General features: G+C 41.9%; 1 protein-coding gene across 2 annotated transcripts in view; it reads left to right on the forward strand.

The window, feature by feature from the left end:
* The window catches only part of LAP3 (leucine aminopeptidase 3), a 33,138-nt gene extending 14,894 nt beyond the window's left edge, over positions 1–18,244 (forward strand). For both annotated transcript variants that reach the window (XM_090035671.1, XM_090035672.1), the window contains 6 exons: positions 3,361–3,485; positions 8,927–9,015; positions 12,296–12,398; positions 13,946–14,025; positions 15,075–15,187; positions 17,515–18,244. In XM_090035671.1, the coding sequence (XP_089891797.1) occupies positions 3,361–3,485; positions 8,927–9,015; positions 12,296–12,398; positions 13,946–14,025; positions 15,075–15,187; positions 17,515–17,710 (706 nt within the window). In that variant the 3' untranslated portion in view covers positions 17,711–18,244. The remainder of the gene's footprint in view (positions 1–3,360; positions 3,486–8,926; positions 9,016–12,295; positions 12,399–13,945; positions 14,026–15,074; positions 15,188–17,514) is intronic.
* Positions 18,245–18,691: the final 447 nt, after the last annotated feature.

The following is an 18,691-nucleotide window of genomic DNA, read 5'->3' on the forward strand; positions in this document are numbered from 1 at the left end:
TGTTGTGTAGTGTTAAATTGCAGGGCAAGAGGGAGGAATGCCAGCAAATATGCCAACAAATTAAAGAGTTTATCAGATTGAAGATACTAATGAGCTTATTAGTGCTACTGTTTGTTCTTCCTTGGAAAATCAACAGTATTTTAAATTTAAATAGATATCACCTTTTTTTTCTTTTGAAAATCATTAAAAGAAAGGAGTTTCTTATTGGCCAACAAGAGCATCTTGCTTTAATACATTTTGGGAAACACTGGAATTTTATAAATCTCCCTCTTTCTAAAATGAATGTTTTGCCAGTTTTTTTCTCAGCCAGTAAAATCTCTCTGTTTCACTCATTTAGCAGTAATAGCAATAATTTTTGTTTAATAAATTTTCTCCTAGAACTATCTGAAATAAGAATAGAGTAGAAATAGAATGAATAAATAGAATAAAACTTTATCAGAAATGCAGGGCTTCAATAGCAAAACTTAATAAAGATCTTAACCTGTAGCAGAGTATATCCATGGGTTTAAATATACTAAGTAAATGTATGTAAAACAGGACCTGTCAAGTAAATATGCTTCTGTCTTGCTCGTTTGCCAAGTTGAGGATCCTGTGTTTCCTTTGTACAAGTCAGCTCCTGTATGTAGTTAGTGTTATTTTTTCAGTTGTTTCAAGGGAATTGCAGCATCTTCAAGATGAGTTCAGTATGTAAAGGGAAAATATTTAAAATGCTTTTGTCCTGAAATCTATCTAGGTGTTGTATGTACCTCTGGTATTGTCTTGATATGAGCTCTTATGGAAAAAAATTTAAAACTTTGTTTATGAAAACTTTGTCTCTTGTCTTTTAAAAGTAATTTTAAGAAGTGTATTTTGATCAGTAAATCAGCCTGGAAACTTACTTGCTGCAGAGGGTCAGAGAGGCTGATTTGTGCTTGGTCAGTTTCTCCAGAAAAAAAACCTAAGGCAGAAGAAAAGTCTTCTAGAGTACAGCACTGTGTCTGCTGCTGTCTGTGCCAATGGGGGGCAATTTTTTTCAGTATGCTACAAATTGACCCCATAGCTTCCTGAAGTGTCACTCCAATCCTCTTCCCAATCTGCTTCTCTGCTTTCTGTTCCATACCCTGTTAACCCTGTCTGATGTCCTGCTCTGCTTTTGTCTTCCTGATCTCCTGCTCCTTGCTTGATCTCATGTTTTGCTTTCTGCTCCCTGCCTAATCTTCCCCCCATGGTCTGTCCCCTCCGTGATCTGTTGTGTGCCACACACACAGAGGCTGGCCATGCCACTTGTACTCATGCTGCAGGTCAGCCATCTCTGCTGTATGCCTTCACATAGGCCAAAGCTATTACTTCATCTCTACCACTCTCATGCATAGAGTTGGCTAGTAAACTGATAGGTCCCACAATTAGTACTGTATTTTCTTGCATAATTCATGCCCCCAAATAAGACACGCACCATGTTTTTGGGAAGATGGAATACAAAAAAAAGATTATTCCAGAGATGCATAAAGCAGGGACAGAGCCTTATTTTCAGTGTATTCATCTTCTCTTTCCTGCTTATCAAGAGCTGAAACCCTAGCTGCTGAAAACTAATCTCTGTGGGTGGATCTGTGATTTTTGAAAAGAGCTAAAAACAGTCTGCAGCAATATGGAATTGGAGAAAAGAGACCAGGAGTAACTAGAAGACAGTAAATTTGCTAGAAGAAATATTAGCTTGATAAATGGAACATCAAGATCATTAGAAAGGAGATATGATCATAAACACCTGTGGAGTGAAGATCAATGAGCCATGGACTAAACTGATTCCCTAAACTGTCTGAATAGAAATGCCACTGTGGCTGGAAGCAGCAATCAAAGCAGGGTGTTGCTGACATGGGGTGCTTCTGTGCTCAAGACACACATCCCAATTCTGGGAACTGATGTTTAGGCAAAAGGTATTTGTGGTATCCAAGTAAATATGGTATTAATGTAATGCTTTGAGTGAGTTGGGAGTGCAGGAATCAAAGGTTCCACAGCTCCTCTCCTGGTGAGAGGATGATGTCTCTTGACATAAGGGAAGAGAGCTCTTTACATCTTTGCATTCTTCCTTTCTAATATAGTATCTGATGAAGCAGGATGTCACCTACGAAAGTTTATGCCCCTCTAAACCTGTTAAGGTACCACCGTGCTCCACCTTCTACTGCGCTTGAGACTAACACAGCTAACTACCTCTCTTTTTCTTCCTGTCTGTGAAACTGGAGAGCGCTTAGAGTAACTAGCAGTGGAGCTTAGCTACTCATTTCTGATGCTGTAACCCCCTTAAAGGTTATCCTCTGGGTGAGCTTAACTAAGCGAGGATGAATTCTGGCTAGTTCCCCTCTAATACTATGATATGTGGAAGGGGATGCGTTCCTCATTATCAATACATTCTTCAATGACATTGCCATGAACCAACCATAAAACATAAGTTGAATATCCCTGGGACAGGGCAAATTTAAGAGTCTGCATCATGCAGATCTGGCATCCTTTTGCTTCTAAAAATGAAATAGAGCCTCAGTGGGATGGCAGGCATGGGACTGACCTAAATGATTGTGTGTGTGTTTATTTTACTGCAAGCATGATGAGGCTGTAATGGTCCAGAAATGATGCAGGAGGAAAGGGTTTCTTAGTGATATCTTTTATTAGACAAATTACATAGTTGGAATAAAGTTTTAGACAATCTTTCAAATGCAAGACATTCTTTATCAGGGATACAAGAATTTCATGTGTTCAAACAAGCTTATATTCCAGCTTCCTAACTGGTCCAATAAAAATGTCGCCTTAAGAAATCCTTGCTGCTTATTTATTAATTTTGGCTTTATATAGCTTTCAATAAGGGATGTAATTTTTGGAATAAACAGTTGCCTACAGAGCATCTGCTTTTGCTTTGAAATGTGTTTGGGCAGAATGAAAAGACTATAGTCCTTACAGCAGTTGGTCTCAAAACCTTTTTTTGCTTGAAACAGCAACTATTGAGTAATTCATTAATCTGCTCTACTTTATACTGATTTACTATGGCTACTACTTTGCCCATGTACTATGGTGACTGGCTTGTGAATTATATTTGGAAGAATAATGCACATTTGTTGTGTTATATTCAGTACATTGCAAATTAGGAGTGGTTTTATTATGTTCTATTAAGCTACTACAAAGAGATGATTTGGACAGATCTTATTTTTTACAAAAATCAGGTATGCTGCTTTTAAGGACACTTACAAAGTTTTGCTAAAAAAAATATGACCTCTCTACCCTGCATTTATTGATGTTACTGTTAAAATATACTGATGAACCCAAGAGCTATTTGAAAGTCATGTAGTGTTAAATTCATAATTGTTGAATGGGATTTTCTATTCTGCACCTCTCCAGTGGTGGCATTTCATTAAAGCCTTCTTCGGGTATGGATGCAATGAGAGCAGATATGGGAGGAGCAGCGACTGTGTGCTCAGCCATTGTAACAGCAGCAATGCTTAATCTACCTCTTAATATAATTGGTAAGTAAGAGGAGGGGACAAAACATCATCAAATACTAGATTTAAATTGTTAGGCAAAGCTATTTTTAGGATCAGTAAGGAAGTTGTACTTTCACATCATAATAGAATTGTGGGGTTGGAAGGGCCCTTGAGTCACCTTGTCTAGTCCTCTGCACCAATGCAAGATTCATTGTTCCTAAACTATCCCAAGTAGGTCCCTGCCCAGTCTCCCAACAAAAGAGTTTTTACAGTTTTCCTAATCAGGGGCACTTGATGGTTCCTTTCAGTCATTTTACCTACTTGCCCAATCTCTTTCATGATGACGTGTGTGTGTGTGAGGAGATATTTTGCCAATTTGTCAAAAATGGCCTGCCCTAGGAGACCAGAGCATATTGTAAGACTGGTTAAAACCAAAATATAATTCATGCAGAAGTCATGGGTGTAAACATTTGGATCTCTCACTGCTTAGACTCCTGGTTAGGATTTGCTTGGTATTGCATGTCTAAGATATTTATGCGTCAATTTAACCGTAAACTTTTATGGTGTTTGAGATCTACAAAATAAGGAAATTAACACTCAAAGAATCAACACTTGCATATGCTAATACAAATTGATGGGTAATCTCTTAAAATAGGGTGGTGCATTAGAAATTGTGCAGATGAAAATGTGACTAGTTTTGACACCCATTTCACGAATGAAGGAATACAGGCAGTCCTTGACTTATGACTTTTCAAGTTACAATGAACACCATTTATGATGTTTGTAAATTGACGCCTTGTTTCAAGGTTCCCACGCTGGTTTTGCCTTTACAGTGGTCGACACCACTGCGTCCAGGTGGTAAGTTTGTTGTGGTGCGGGAACAGGGGGAGGGAAGGGGTGTGGGGGGGGCAGATCAGTGCCCTCCCCCATGCCCTGCCGCTGCTTGCCCAGCCAGGGTGAAGCTGCTTTTCATTCGGGAGGCATGGGGAGGTCAGGCCAGATCCCATCACTGTGTACCGCTTGTCCAGAGGCAGTGCGGTAGCTCAGTCTTGTGCCGGCCCCACACCAGCTGGGCATGTGACATGGAGGCATAGCCCCTGCTCCCAGTCCTTCCACCCAGAGCACAGCCTTGGCCTCACCTGCCCCGTGCAGACCCTGGGGCATATGCCTCTTCCCAGCCCCATCCCCCAGTGCCTTCCTGGACCAATGGCAGGAGCAGTGGCAAGAGCCACTGGACAAGCTGCCACACGAGCAGCTCCTGGACCCGTGGCATGCAACGGCACAAGCTGCCCCAGCTCCAGCCCCAATTCCTACCTCGCTGCAGGGCCATTGATCTGTCTCTCCATGCCGCTTCCCTTCCCCCCCCCCCAGCAGACTTACCAGCTGGACACAGCTGTGTCGACTGTGGTAAAGGAACCAATACCTCATTTATAACATTGTTCTTATGGGAAAATTGGTTCTGAGTTACTATGTTTCGACTTAAGACGTAGTTTTCAGAAACCAATTGTGTTGTAAGTCTGAGGACCTCCTGTACTGGACTTGGTCTTTTCATAGTTTCATAGTTAGTAGGGTCGGAAGGGACCTGAGCAGATCATCAAGTCCGACCCCCTGTCATGGCAGGAGAGAGTACTGGGGACAAATGACCTCAGCAAGATGTTCATCTAGCCTCCTCTTAAAGACCCCCAGGGTAGAAGCCAGCACCACTTCTCTTGCAAGTTGGTTCCAGACCCTAGCCGCCCTGACGGTGAAGTAGCGCCTTCTGATGTCTAGTCTGAATCTACCCTCTGCCAGCTTGTGACCATTATTTCTAGTCACACCTGGTAGTGCTCGGGGGAACAGAGACTCCCCCAGTGCCTGCTGGTCCCCTCTGACTAGTTTGTAACAGGCCACTAGATCCCTCCTCAGCCTTCTCTTGTGGAGGCTGAACAGCTTCAGGTCCCGTAGCCTGTCCTTGTAGGGCCTGCCCTGCTGCCCCCTGATCATGCAAGGGGCCCTCCTCTGGACCCTCTCCATGCTGTCCACATCCCTCTTAAAGTATGGTGCCCAGACCTGGACACAGTACTCCAGCTGTGGCCTGACCAGTGCTGCATAGAGGGGGAGGATCACCTCCTTGGACCTGCTCGAGATGCATCTGTGGATGTATGACAAGGTGTGGTTGGCCTTCCTGACTGCATCCCCACACTGCCTGCCCATATTCATCTTGGCATCAATGATGACTCCAAGATCTTTTCTGCCTCCGCACTGACTAGAAGGGAGTTCCCCGGCTTGTAGGTATGGTGCTGGTTTTTCCTGCCCAGGTATATCACCTTGCACTTGTCAGTGTTGAAACCCATCCTGTTCTTATCCACCCACCCCTGTAACCTGTCCAGTTGTAGCCTATTCCTCCCTTCTAGCATGCCCACTTCCCCCCACATCTTGATGTCATCTGCAAATTTGAACAGGGTGCTTTTTACCCCCTCATCCAAGTCACTGATGAAGATGTTGAACAGTGTGGGCCCAAGGACCGAGCCCTGGGGGACCCCACTGCCCACATCCCTCCAGGTCAAATCAGACCGGTCCACCACGTCTCTGCGTGCGGTCCTCCAGCCAGTTAGTGACCCAATTGACTGTGTAGGTGTCGATGCTGCACTCCCTAGTTTTTTAATGAGAATGGGGTGAGAGACAGTGTCGAAAGCCTTTCTAAAGTCCAGAAATACTACATCCACTGCTACACCTGTCTAAGGATTTTGTGACTTGGTCATAGAAGGCCACCAGGTTGGTCTGACAGGACCTGCCTCTAAGGAACCCGTGTTGGTTGCCCCTAAGCATAATCTCCCCTGCTGGCCCCTCGTGGACATGTGCCAGAATAATTCTCTCGAAAAGCTTACCCAGGTATGACTAACTGGCCTATAGTTTCCTGGGTCTTCCTTCCTCCCCTTTTTGAAAATGGGAACCACACTGGCCACATTTGAGGTGGTTAGGCTCCCCAACTGTCACTAATATCTAAAATCACTTTCTTTGAGGTTTCCAGGTGATGCTTTGGCGCTCTATAGGGTTGGTATTGCATATGAAAGATGCCATGCATTGACTTACAGATAATTAGCTATTTAACCAGTAGTGAGAGAACTCATCTACTGTAAGGAAGGCCTTTTAATGTAGACTCAGCCATCAAAGAATTTTTCTAGATCCTAGAATTGTTAGATATCCTTGAGAGTTAAAAAATATAATTTGGAATGTGGGCAGTCAAAAAGAGCAAATGATACTTTTTAGAGTATCATTCATAAATAAGGTTAAAACTAAACAGAAAAATGGAAGAGTGCTTTGAGATGGATATTGTAGAAAAGTGGAGCTATATTGCTGACTTCCTGTACAAATCCAAAAATGTCATTTATGAGGTGGAAATTCTGAGTTAACGCTGTGGTAATGATGCAAGCCTGAGCGTAGAACCAAAGAACCTAGTATCAAAAGAAGAGTAGGTGTGAAAAAGATGTGCAAAGTATTACTATGCAGTTAAACTTACATGATCAACTCGCTACTCACAAATCCGGCATTGGTAATAACATTTGCAATCTTTGGTTTTCAAAGTTCCAGTTCCAGAGTAGTAAGTTTTTAATGGAACATTCCACTGCATCAGGCACTGATCATATGTGGGGGGGAACCAAATTGGGGGGGAGAACTTAAAATGTTGCTCTAAAATAGAGCCCATGGGTGATAAGGGTCCCTTTTATGAATTTAGCAAGATCTGTCTTAAAGTTACACCAGTACGCCTTTCAGAATGCTGCTGTAGAACCTCATTCCTCTGCTTAAAAACCTTCATCTGATTTCAGGACTCTATTTTTGTGTGGTCAGTTTTTACATATTTATTTTTGTTGTTTAGTCTGAGTAATTCTTTTCCCTCCCTGGTTCCCCCCCACCCCCCTCCCAAGTATATACATGGGAAAATTATATCCCCTCTCAGCCTTCATTTTGCTTAGGCTAAACAATCCATAGTCTTCTAGTCTCCTTTTATAAGATAAGCTTTCCATTTCTCTGATCATAATGGCCTTCCCTGCACCTGTTCATTTTCTCATGCATAGATAACCAGAATTGTACACTGTGCCAGATGAGGTCCTGTCTTGTACAATGGAATTGATTCTTCCCTAAATCTACTGCTAGTATCTCACTTGATGCAACCTAGGAGTGTTTTTCCCCTTTTTTCCCCCCCACGGCTGCATCATATATGTGATTTATAGTCATCCTGTAATGAAATACCACACCCAGGCTTTTTTCTTCTTCTCTTTTGCCCAAATGATGAACTGACATCTTGTAGCCAGATTTCTTGTTATAGTTGCTTAAATGCATGCCCTTAGTTTTTGCATTATTGAATTTAAATCTGTTTCTGTTGTTGTGGTCCCTGAGGTCATCTAGTTATTCCTACAAGATATCCTGAAATTGCCCTGTATTGACAGTCCCTGCCAATTTTTGGAAAAATGTTGTTGTGGATTGATGACACAGTTATTAATGAAAAATAGGTAATGGTATTTTCCCATATAAGCAGTGGTACATGATGCAAGGATGCTGCATAGCCATGAGTAAACAAATTGATTTGTGAAGGGCACAAGGGGATATTGTATCTTTTAGGATGAGAATTACAATATAAAAAAGTTTGAGAACCCCTTCCTAAAAGGTAACTAAAAATGTTTGGCTGTCCTCTTGCATATAACCAATAGAAGGCGGTGTAACATATAGATAGATACATACTTTCATTAAAATCATGGATGTCTTTACTCTGAAGTGGAAATTACAAGTACAATAAAGTACATGTGCACCACTCCACTGAAAAGTCATCTGCATAGCCTAGTATTGTCATCTTCATTGTGGTCTAGACAGAACACAGACTGGGTTTCCTCGTGTGGACTGGTGGGTTGCTATTTTCCTCTAGATCATGGCCATGGCTGGATTTGGAGCTTTGAGAGTAGCTAGTTGCTACCTTATCCTTCCCAATGGATCTCTTGATCTTTCTCTGATTTCCCCCCGCCTCCGCTCCCCATAAGTAGAATTTACCGGTAAAATAGCTGGAAAGCTGTAGCATTCCAGAAAGGAGATGCTTTTGTAAGTGGATGAAATAAGCATGGCCAGGGCTACATGTTGAAGGTTTGACTTACTGTCAGGAAGGCTCAGCATTAACATGAGAAGCTTTATAGCTGTTGCTTTAGAGACCGTACAACTGATTCTGATCTCATTTGTACTGGTATAAAGTAATTCATGGCATGAAACTGATGTAGGCAAAGGAACGTTGCATGTTAACAAATAAAGACACTTGATGTGATGAAGAAACTGCATTACCTATCTCTGTTTTGGTTTTTTTATAAAATTCTAAGTACAGACCTAGAAATTGTAAATCAAGATAAGAATACTATCCTTGCCTTCGAAGTGATTTAGTATTAAAAGGTTCTTTGGGTGTTGTTTTTTTTAATAGTGAAAACTTTAGAGAGAGACTGCAGTAATACTTTCTTTTCTAACAGTTTTGGCACCTCTCTGTGAAAATATGCCAAGTGGTAGGGCAAACAAACCTGGAGATGTAGTTAGAGCCAAGAATGGAAAAACAATACAGGTATGTATTAAACTTGTCTTTAGGACCTATTCATCGAAACTCACTAATCAATCAAGTTATATTGCTTCTGTCATAGTAAAAATACCATTTAAAATGGAAGCCAGTGCCTGTAAATAATGTGTTACTTAAATTACTAACTTAGCATTTATTCAGTTTTATTTGAGAGACTAGATGCATTTATAAATTACAGGGGAATGCTAAAAAGCTCAGTCATTTACTGTATGCTCTGGAAAATGTTGAATCAGCACGGAGGGATGTTATGGTGCATATGAAGATAGTAACGCTAAACTCTCTCACAGAGGGTATAATGTGTTAATTGCTTTCAATAGATTTTTAAGACACTTGCCTGCAATATATCTCAAGTAAAACATGTAAGCATTAGTTTTCTGCTGACATAACCAAGGTCTTTATTCTACAAACTACTCTACGTAAGAAAAATTCTAGGGCAGAGATTTGCTTGTGCAGAGTAGTTTGGAGAATAAAGCCCCCATATTACACACTTTTTTTTTTTTTTGAAATCCAAAATAAAATCCCCCATTTGGTTGACTGGTAACAAGGACCATATGCTATATATGAACTATTTCTCTGCAAGAGTTGATGGACAGACCATTGTTTCCCTTTCAGAATTTCTTTAATTATGTTGTGAATTTTGAATCTTTCAGTTCCTTGATGCTTTGCTATGAGCCATACCAATAATTTTTTAGTTCAGTAGTGCAATGGTTATAAGGGGGCTGTGTCACACTTACCCATGGAAGAGCCAGAGATTTGAAAAGAGGCTTCAAGGTTTACCTTGCAGAGTTTGTTATAAAGCATTCCTGCAAAGAAGATGGGGCCAAAAACCCCCCAGAGATCTGGAGGGAAGAGACCTCAAAATCTGCAGGGGAAGAAACCTCCAAACCCACAATGATAGAAGCTATTTGCAGGGGTGGTGCCTGCCTCTGCTACTCTGCAATTCCCTTTTTCTTCTGGGAATTTAGTTGCAGTAGGAATTATGTTTACACTGAACAAACCTTTACTCAGTAACAGCCATTGGAGATGTTAATGGACTTTGGTAAGGGACAGTGATCAGACCTGTGCTCTGCTCTATCAGCTTCCATCCTTGCCCTGCAAACACCATAGCCCCAGCCTGTGAAATTTTTTGATGCCTAAAAATGCTTTGAAAATAACTCCTTATAAAATATTTTCTTTTGCTTTTATCTACGTTAAAAACTAAGTTTTTGACTTGGCACTTGCTGTTCTTTTGGTATGTGTTACAGTAATACCTCGGTTAATGAATACTCTGGGAACAAAGCTCCTTTATAATGAAGTCGGCCTTTATTTGTAAAAAAAAACAAAACAAGGCAAACATGGATTTCTCGTTTTACCAGAGAAACCCATGGATTTTGCAGTGAGCTCCCAGCAGGCTGGCTGAGTTCCAGCCTGCAGGGAGCTTGGAGGGAGTGGGAGGAAGGCGGTGAGACAAGGGGTGCCATGCGCATGTACATGCTTGTGGCCCCAGGCAGCCTACAGAGCAGCTCCAGTAGGTATGTGGTGGGGGGGGGGGGGGGGGGGCGAGGGAGATTGAGGGCCCTGTAGGGAGGGTGGTGAGCAGAGCTGGAGCTGCTGCCCAGTCGGATGGGGCTTGGGGCCCTGGAATATAATGCGTGGCTGTAGGGCCCTAGCAGGGAGCAGGATGGGGCCATAGGTGGCCCATCCAGGGGAAGAGGAGGACCAGCTCTGCTTCCATGTACACTCCCAGGTTACAGGGGGGACCTGTGCCCCCCCCAGATCTGTACATAGGGCAGGCACAGGCTGCGGAGCTTGGGCTCCCACCCTGCTTCCCTTCTGCTGGAGCCTCTGCAGCCCAGCAGGCATGATCCAGCATGGCAGGGAGCAGCAGGGCCATGCAGGCATCTCCTTGCCACTGAGCTCCACACTACCCTGGTGATGCACCCCCTGCGCACACTGCTGCTCTCACTGCAGCCCCATGTGCAGGAGGCACATCGCCAGGGCAGTGCAGAGCGTGCTGCTCCCTGCCATGCCAGGTCCTGCCTGCTGGGCTGCGGAGACCCCAGAGGGAAGCAGGGCAGGAGCCTGAAGCTTGCGCCTGCCCTGCATGCAGATCTGTGGGGCATGAGTTCCCCCTGCCCCCAGAAGTGCATGTGGTGAAGGGAAACCTGCAGCAGAGGGGAGCGAGGGCAGGGGGCTGCGGGCCCAGGTCTGTAGCTCTAGCAGCTGGGTATCTTTGTGAGTGTTTATCATTTTGTGAGTATTTGATATTTTCCTACTGTACCCCCCCCCCCCAAAGTCCTGAAACACATCCCTATGCCTATATTATTTCTACCTCTGGTAATGAAGTTTCTGATAACGAAGTGACTTGATGTAATGCATCTACTTTGTTAACTGAGGTATTACTGTACTGTGATCACTTATAGCGTGGGTGTCAAACTCAGGGTGTTGAACGCAGGGCCAGATGAGTGGTGTGGAGCTGGTCTGTGAACTGGATTGAGCCCATGAACCCCTTTCCTTTCTCCCTCCCTCAGCATACCTGATCCAGCACCTACCCTGGCAACTCTAGGCCTCAGCCACATGAGATGCCTTTTCTGGATGTTCTGTGCAATGTGGATCCCAGACTTACTGGAAATGGGTGCTGTGTGTGACACAGCCCAGAGCCTGGGTGGGTCAGCAACTGCGTGCAGCACGGCTGCTGTTCTGGCCAGTCTGCACCACGTGCAGTGCCCTTTCTGGCCACTCCAGGATCTGCACTGCACACACCATGGGTCCCAGGCTGCTGGCATGGCCTCCAAATCAGGTAGGTGGAGGAGAGGGAAAGGGAGGAGGTCTGTGGGCCAGATCCAGCCCACAGACTGGCTCCTAGCCAAGGCTACATGCCATGCCCCATGTGGGTCTGACCAGACTTGGGGGCAGCACCAGAGGCCCAGTGGCACAGTTCTGTGGGCCAGATATAGCCCACAAGGAGCAAATTTGGGGTGACTGCCCCAGGCCCTGTGCTTTGGGGCGCCCTGCGGAGCTGGGTGGAGCAGCCATGGCATCACGTTCGGCCGCTTGGTGCTGCCCACCACTGAATCCTCCGCCAGCTTCCTTGTGTCCAGGGGCAGGGCCCCACACCCTGCTTAGGTCATTTCTGCTGATAGACTATATGTTCGATGCCTTTGACTCAGCCTGCTTGGAAAATCAAGACTACTTACAGGAAGTGAATGTGTAAGAAGCAAATGAAGTAAATCAGAACTTGTAATAGACAATTTTTTTCTTTTTCCTTTTCTTTTTCCTCTGTCTTAAGGTTGATAACACAGATGCAGAAGGACGGTTACTGTTAGCTGATGCCCTCTGCTACGCCCACAATTTTAATGCACGGGCTATTGTAAATGCTGCAACTTTAACAGGTAGCTAATTTATTTTTCCTCCTTCATCTTCTGAGAAACTGCTCTATAATGAAGGATTACCTTCTTTGGTTCTACCTCATAGACGAGGTGTATTTACACAAGAAGTTTGTCACCCATTCTTTTTATTTAAGGATACTTACTACTTGTATTAATGTATAAACCCTTTCTTATATATGACTCAATATTTTGGTAGGGATTTTTCTACTTAAATAATTCAGTAGGTTGGGTATACTGTAACAGTCCTATATTCTCTTTGCTGAGAGGGTGAGAAGCATGAGTATTTGTATTTGTGTTCTGCAGTACTACTGCATTGAAGAGGCTGCAAAAACAATGGAGAAATCTGTTTCCACTGAACTGAAAAGCTTTTTAAAAGTCCTTCTATTAATACTAGGTTATATTAATGTTTCTCATTAAAATCCTAATTTTTGACTTCAGCTAACTGGCACTATTCCTTTAGTTATCATTTGTGGTACATTATGGAACTGAAATTATGGGGAATGTATGTAACTGGATCAGTTACAAATCCATGTCAGGGCTGTTGGCCTCGGTAAACCCAGGCTGTGATAAAACTGCTAGGAGGCAAGCTAAAGGGAAGAAGCCTCTCTAAATTTCATCCCAGATTTGACTGTTCTTTAGTCCATGAAATGATTAAATGATTTCCTGGGCCAGGGAATCTGTAGGTTATTAGGATGATTTACCTGTGGGTCTTGATGCCTCTGTCTTTGCCTATACAACTCCATTTAGGGCTTAGCAAGCTGTTGATTCCTCCCCAGATCTGTCTTAAAAAGGAATTCCTGCTTCCAAAATTTTGCTACTTTAGTGAATTGGGCGTGCACCAATGGTTTAGGCTCTCACATAAATGTTAAGGGTACCAGTAGTTACTGCTGATAAGGCAAATAGATAAACCTTTGCAAAATTCAATTTAAGTTTTGAATATAAAAGAGAAGTTCCGATCTGGGCCCATCTACACATGCTGATTTAAGGCGCATTAGCCATTTTTAAGGCACATGAAGGGTGTGGGTCTACACCTCCGTGTTCTTAATGCACCTTAAAAATGGCAATTTTAGGCTGTTCATGATTAAATTTGATACTTGCAAAAGCAGGTATCAAATTTAGGCATGAATAGCTAAAGTGCCTTACTGTACATACAGATGTACTAAGGCACGTTAACACTTTGTATGTCTACATTTGGGACTAACCTTAATCTCAGGTCAGTCTGGACACCATATTAATGTGCCTTAATGCATGCACATGTAGATACGTGCCTAAATCGCTTTAATGTACATTAGGCAAATGCACATTAAGCTTAGGCCAGAGGCCGGCAATTATTTTGGGTGGAGGGCCGCTTACTGAGTTTTAGCAAGCCATGCAGGTCTGCATGACGGGCAGCCAGGGGCAGATAAATATTAATTTTCTAGATTTTTTTAGGGGCCCTGGCCTGGTGGGCCACATTTTGCCCACCCCTGGCGTAAGCACATGTAAAAGTACATGTAGACCTGCCCTTTATCTCCAAAAGCTAGAGTTCTAATGGTGGTGATGTTTTATAGGTGCCATGGATGTAGCATTAGGATCTGCTGCAACTGGTGTGTTTACCAATTCATCTTGGCTTTGGACTCACCTTTATGAGGTAGGCTATATGAGGGACCTTATTTTTATTTTAAAGTGGGTATATTGCTGAAGGTCTCATTTTTATGCAAGTTAAATAGATGTGATACTGAGTTTTAACATTTGTAGTATTTTTTTCATTTATGCATTTTAATTGAGAAACATACATTTTCTTGAGTTAATTCCTAGCTCATAGAGGCACTACCTCTGTAGCTTACAACACTGCAAAGACAGGATCATTGCTTCCAGGGTATACCTCTTCCTAAGCTAATTATTTTTAGGACTGCAGGTTATCAGTAACTTGGATTTGTTTTGTTGGAATTTAACCCATTATGTACTTGAAATACTGCTACACTTTAGGCTTTTTAATGGCTAAAAAAAGTCTTGAGGTATGGCTTTATAAAAATTTTCATTACAAACAGAAAAATATTACAGAAAAACAATACTTTTTAGTGGTAATAGAGGGCAGCCTTTAAAAAAAATTTAAAAAATCAAAAGTAGTGTTTCATGTTTTATTTTTAGCATATCTTTAGGTAACTTTAGGTATCTTGTACTGATCTTGAAAGGAAAAAAAAGCAAGGGGATTTTTTAAAATATCTTTTTACGTAATTAGGTTATCTGTGAAACTGCCCTTTACTTGTGTGGTAGCTACAGCTGATAACTAGTCTTTGCTGTACAGGTTTCCAGCCTTCTGCCACTTCACTAAGTGACTATTTTTCATTTATATCATAAGTCTAAACAAAAGTCAGTTTTATCTGATATTTAGCTTAAACTGGATCTCCTTCTTTACCAAACCCAAGGAAGGGTCTTCTGTGCCCAAAAGCTTGTCTGACCTCTCCCAACTAACTGTATGGTTGGTCAAAGAAAGCGTATTATCAATAAAACCTTGCTTGTCATGTATTCTGTGTACCATCATGTCTAAAACAACACTAATTTCTGAGGTAGTTTTATAACTAACGAAGGTCAATTGAACTTAAAATCACAATAGATAGTGCTTGTACTCAGATTAAATTAAAAAAGAATTTGCCAGATGCATTTTGTCCCAAGTGTAATAACTGTTTCTTTTCACAGGCCAGTATTTTGACAGGAGACCGTGTTTGGAGAATGCCTCTCTTTGAACATTACACAAAACAAGTTACAGACTGCCCACTTGCAGACCTGAGTAACGTTGGAAAATATAGCAGGTACTTAACTGAAATGCAACAGTCCTTTTCTTTGCAAGTTCAAAGTATATAAGTAAAATAGTAATAACACAAATTAGCACAGATAGATTTTTTTTTTTAAAAGAACTTGGGATTTCACTATTTTTACATTTAACTTTTGGACTCCAAGCTTTCATTCCGTAGTCTTGGGCTAGATGGTGCTAAGGCCCTTGTCCACAGAGTGAGCCTCCCTTCACTGTGTGTTACAGGTGTATTCTTCCCACTTGACAGAGGAATACAAAAAATCCGCCTTGCAGCTAGGGGCAATGCTTTTCTGCAAAGAGGGTTGAGAGCAGATCAGCCTCTCTCACCTGGACCAAAATCCTAAAATGGTGCACCTGGGCATAGTGGGAAGCTGGGAAACAGAACATTCTGTATATATTTGCAGTCACTGTATATATTTAAACTAGAATACTCTGTAAACAAATATCAGGCTCTATGTAGCTCTGCTAAAGATTGACTCTTACTATGCTCTTCATCTGTGTATTGGCATGAATTCCATTTTAAGTTTGCTTGTATCTCATCCGTGCAAGTCTTCTGGGTAGTAGTGTCTGTTGAACAGTACTTGTATGAATCTTGTGGTACCCCATGACTCCTCATGCTCCCATATGAGTCCATAAAGGCTGAGACAGCTGCCGCTGTTTCAGTTCTCTCTTACCACCTATGGCAGTGAGATGGAAGCTACCATAGTGTTAGACTTGCTAGTTATCAGCTTTGGATAAATGTTATGAATCCTTCAGAAGAGCCTTTAGAACTCTTTCCACTTCTCCCATAATATATAACAGTGAGTGAACTGTCTGAGTGTCCTAGTGCATGGTGAACCAGACTTCAAACCATGCCTTTCATGGGACAAGTTAACTTTATTAAAAGATGAGCATAGCAGATGCCCCTTCTGCCTAGGTGAGACATGTATCAAAGGTGTAAGTTATTCTTTTTTTTGAAGATTCAAAAGGTGGGATTAGAATAGTTGTAAACTCCCTAAGGACAGGGACTATAGTTTTATTATGTACTCGTGGTTCCTAACAAAGCGAAGCTCGATCCATTACTGGGGCTACATAAAATAAAGAAGCAATAAAGAATTTTAATTTGCTGAAACAGCCAATGAATGCCTGAGGCATCATAGATATTGATTAAAACTGCACATGCAATCACTCTGTACATCAGAGGTCTGATGACCAACACTGTCACTAAACAAAGAGTTGATTCCAAAATCCACACCATTGGCACTGCAGCCATCATCAGCACTGAAGTTTATACCATTTGTGTCAAAGCAAGTGCCAGCATCTCTGGCACTGAAACTCAGCTATCTGGTAGAAAAGGGCAAAAATTCCAGACAAGCCATGATTTTTCCATGTAAAGACTATACATGGTATATTGGAAGAGAGTCACTAATCCCATATGTAATAGAAGGCTAATAACCTGGAACCACCTGGTATTGCAGCACTGAGTCACTGGTTTCAGTACTTCCAAGTAAGTTACGGATAGTGACAGTTATATCCCTAGTAAGATCTAGTATGCTCTTAGTATGGAGACAGTTATAAGTGCTAAGAATGGTATATACTTTGGTACCACCTCTGGAGGAATTTTCTTTCTCCGTAACCACAGCACATACTTTCCTTCTTTGAGCAGATTTCTTGTTGAAATTATTGGAGTCTGCCTTCTTGCTTCTAGGGACCAAAATCTTCCCCAATCCAGGAAAAAGAGCTCAGGTTAAGATGGAGGCTTCTCTTTTCAGTATTTCATTATCCTGAAGAAGAAAGGGGATACTTCTTATGCCTTGGGCGTGAAACCACATGGTCCTGAATTCATTTCTTTAAGGTGGTCCACAGCATATACCAGAGCTTCACAGGGACTAAACAATAGCAGTTCAGGTTACTGTCAATCCCCATGGCATTAACAGTATTCATGAAATGAATGGTGGTGGTGGTGGCACACTCAAAAAAGAAAGGGCATTCAAACCTACACGTACCAAGATAGCTGACAATGGGGAAATCCCAGCTGAAGATCTCAAGAGAGGGAGAGCTTTCAAGCTCCTCATTCTGAGTATTCAGAGATTGCTTGCTAGTAAGATCTACACTGACATGTATGAAAGACATAAAACTGTTACTTGCCATGCAGCAACTGGTCTTCAAGATGTTGCTTGTGTGGATTCCACAACCCATTCATGGGATCTGCACTGACTACAACTTATTGCAAAATTGAAGTTAAAGTACAAGATGGCTCTTAATGCATATTGTTGCTGGCTTGAATGCAAATAAAGGTTTTTTTAAAAATCCACTGATTTTGATTCTTCTCCTCTTCCCCAACAGAGCTGGAGGTGCATGTACAGCTGCTGCATTCCTGAAAGAATTTGTAACCATTTCTCACTGGGCTCATTTAGATATAGCTGGTGTGATGTCTAATAAAGATGAGGTTCCTTATCTTCGAAAGGGCATGGCTGGACGACCAACACGCACATTGGTGGAGTTTGCTACTCGGCTGAGCCAAGACAATCAAAGTGCCTAGAAAAATATTCTATAAGCTTCCAATTTGTCCACTTTAAAGAAATTTTAAGATGATTTGGGAAAAAAACCCGTTTTCAAACATAGCAACAGCATATGTACTTTCTACCAAAATGCCAAATATGGAATGTTTTATTAAATACGAACATGCTCTCCACAGTTTAATGGGAGACTGCAATGAACTACAAGTGCACCTTATAAATTTATTGCTAAATAATTTGAGGTTTTGCCTTCCCGTGTTATGCTGCTGAAGGTAAGAGGTTCTCTTAGAACTACAGGACATCTCATGTTGAAGAAATGATCATTGTAAAACATCTGAACTTAATGTATAGCAACTGGAAGAGTTGGAATAAATCTGCCTTTTACTGCTTAGAAGGCTGATCCATTATTCTAAATAAAATCTCAAAAGTGATTTAATTTGGAAAAGGGAAAATTGTTCCATCTACCCTGCTATATTTTGTATTCATAATGTTTCTTTTGGAAATCTCAAAACTTTGTGGATGAGGATTTTACAGCTGAGTAAACCAAGATAGTGTTTCTTGTTTTGTTTTTTCCTTGCCTAATGTTACATAGCCAATCAGTGGTGCAGCTGGAAGTGTAGCCCAGCTCTTCTGGCTCCTATGTCTTCTTTAACCACATGATCGCCTGCATATTAAATTTAGGATTTTTTTTTTTAAATCTGGTTTTCTTCATAAAAGTACCAGTACCTTTCAGCATTTAACACCAGTCTCCAGTTGCTGCATATAGATGAGGTGCATAACTAGTAGTGCTATTTAACCCTCTCTCTTCAATATAAACTTCCTTTCCTTGACAAGGCTTTTTGGAGGTGTACAGCAAAGAAGTCAAACTTTTACCCACATTTTTGAAGTCTACTGAAAGATTTTTAACTTAAAACGAAAAAACAAATGTTCATAGATACTGAGAAAGCGGTTTCCTCTTGAGAATGAACTTGAGGGCTTCTGCTTGCTGGGGTGCATAATGTATT

This window comes from Crocodylus siamensis, chromosome 2 (assembly GCF_052110815.1).
Source record: "Crocodylus siamensis isolate JL-2025a chromosome 2, ASM5211081v1, whole genome shotgun sequence".
In the NCBI taxonomy this organism is placed as follows: Eukaryota; Metazoa; Chordata; order Crocodylia; family Crocodylidae; genus Crocodylus; species Crocodylus siamensis.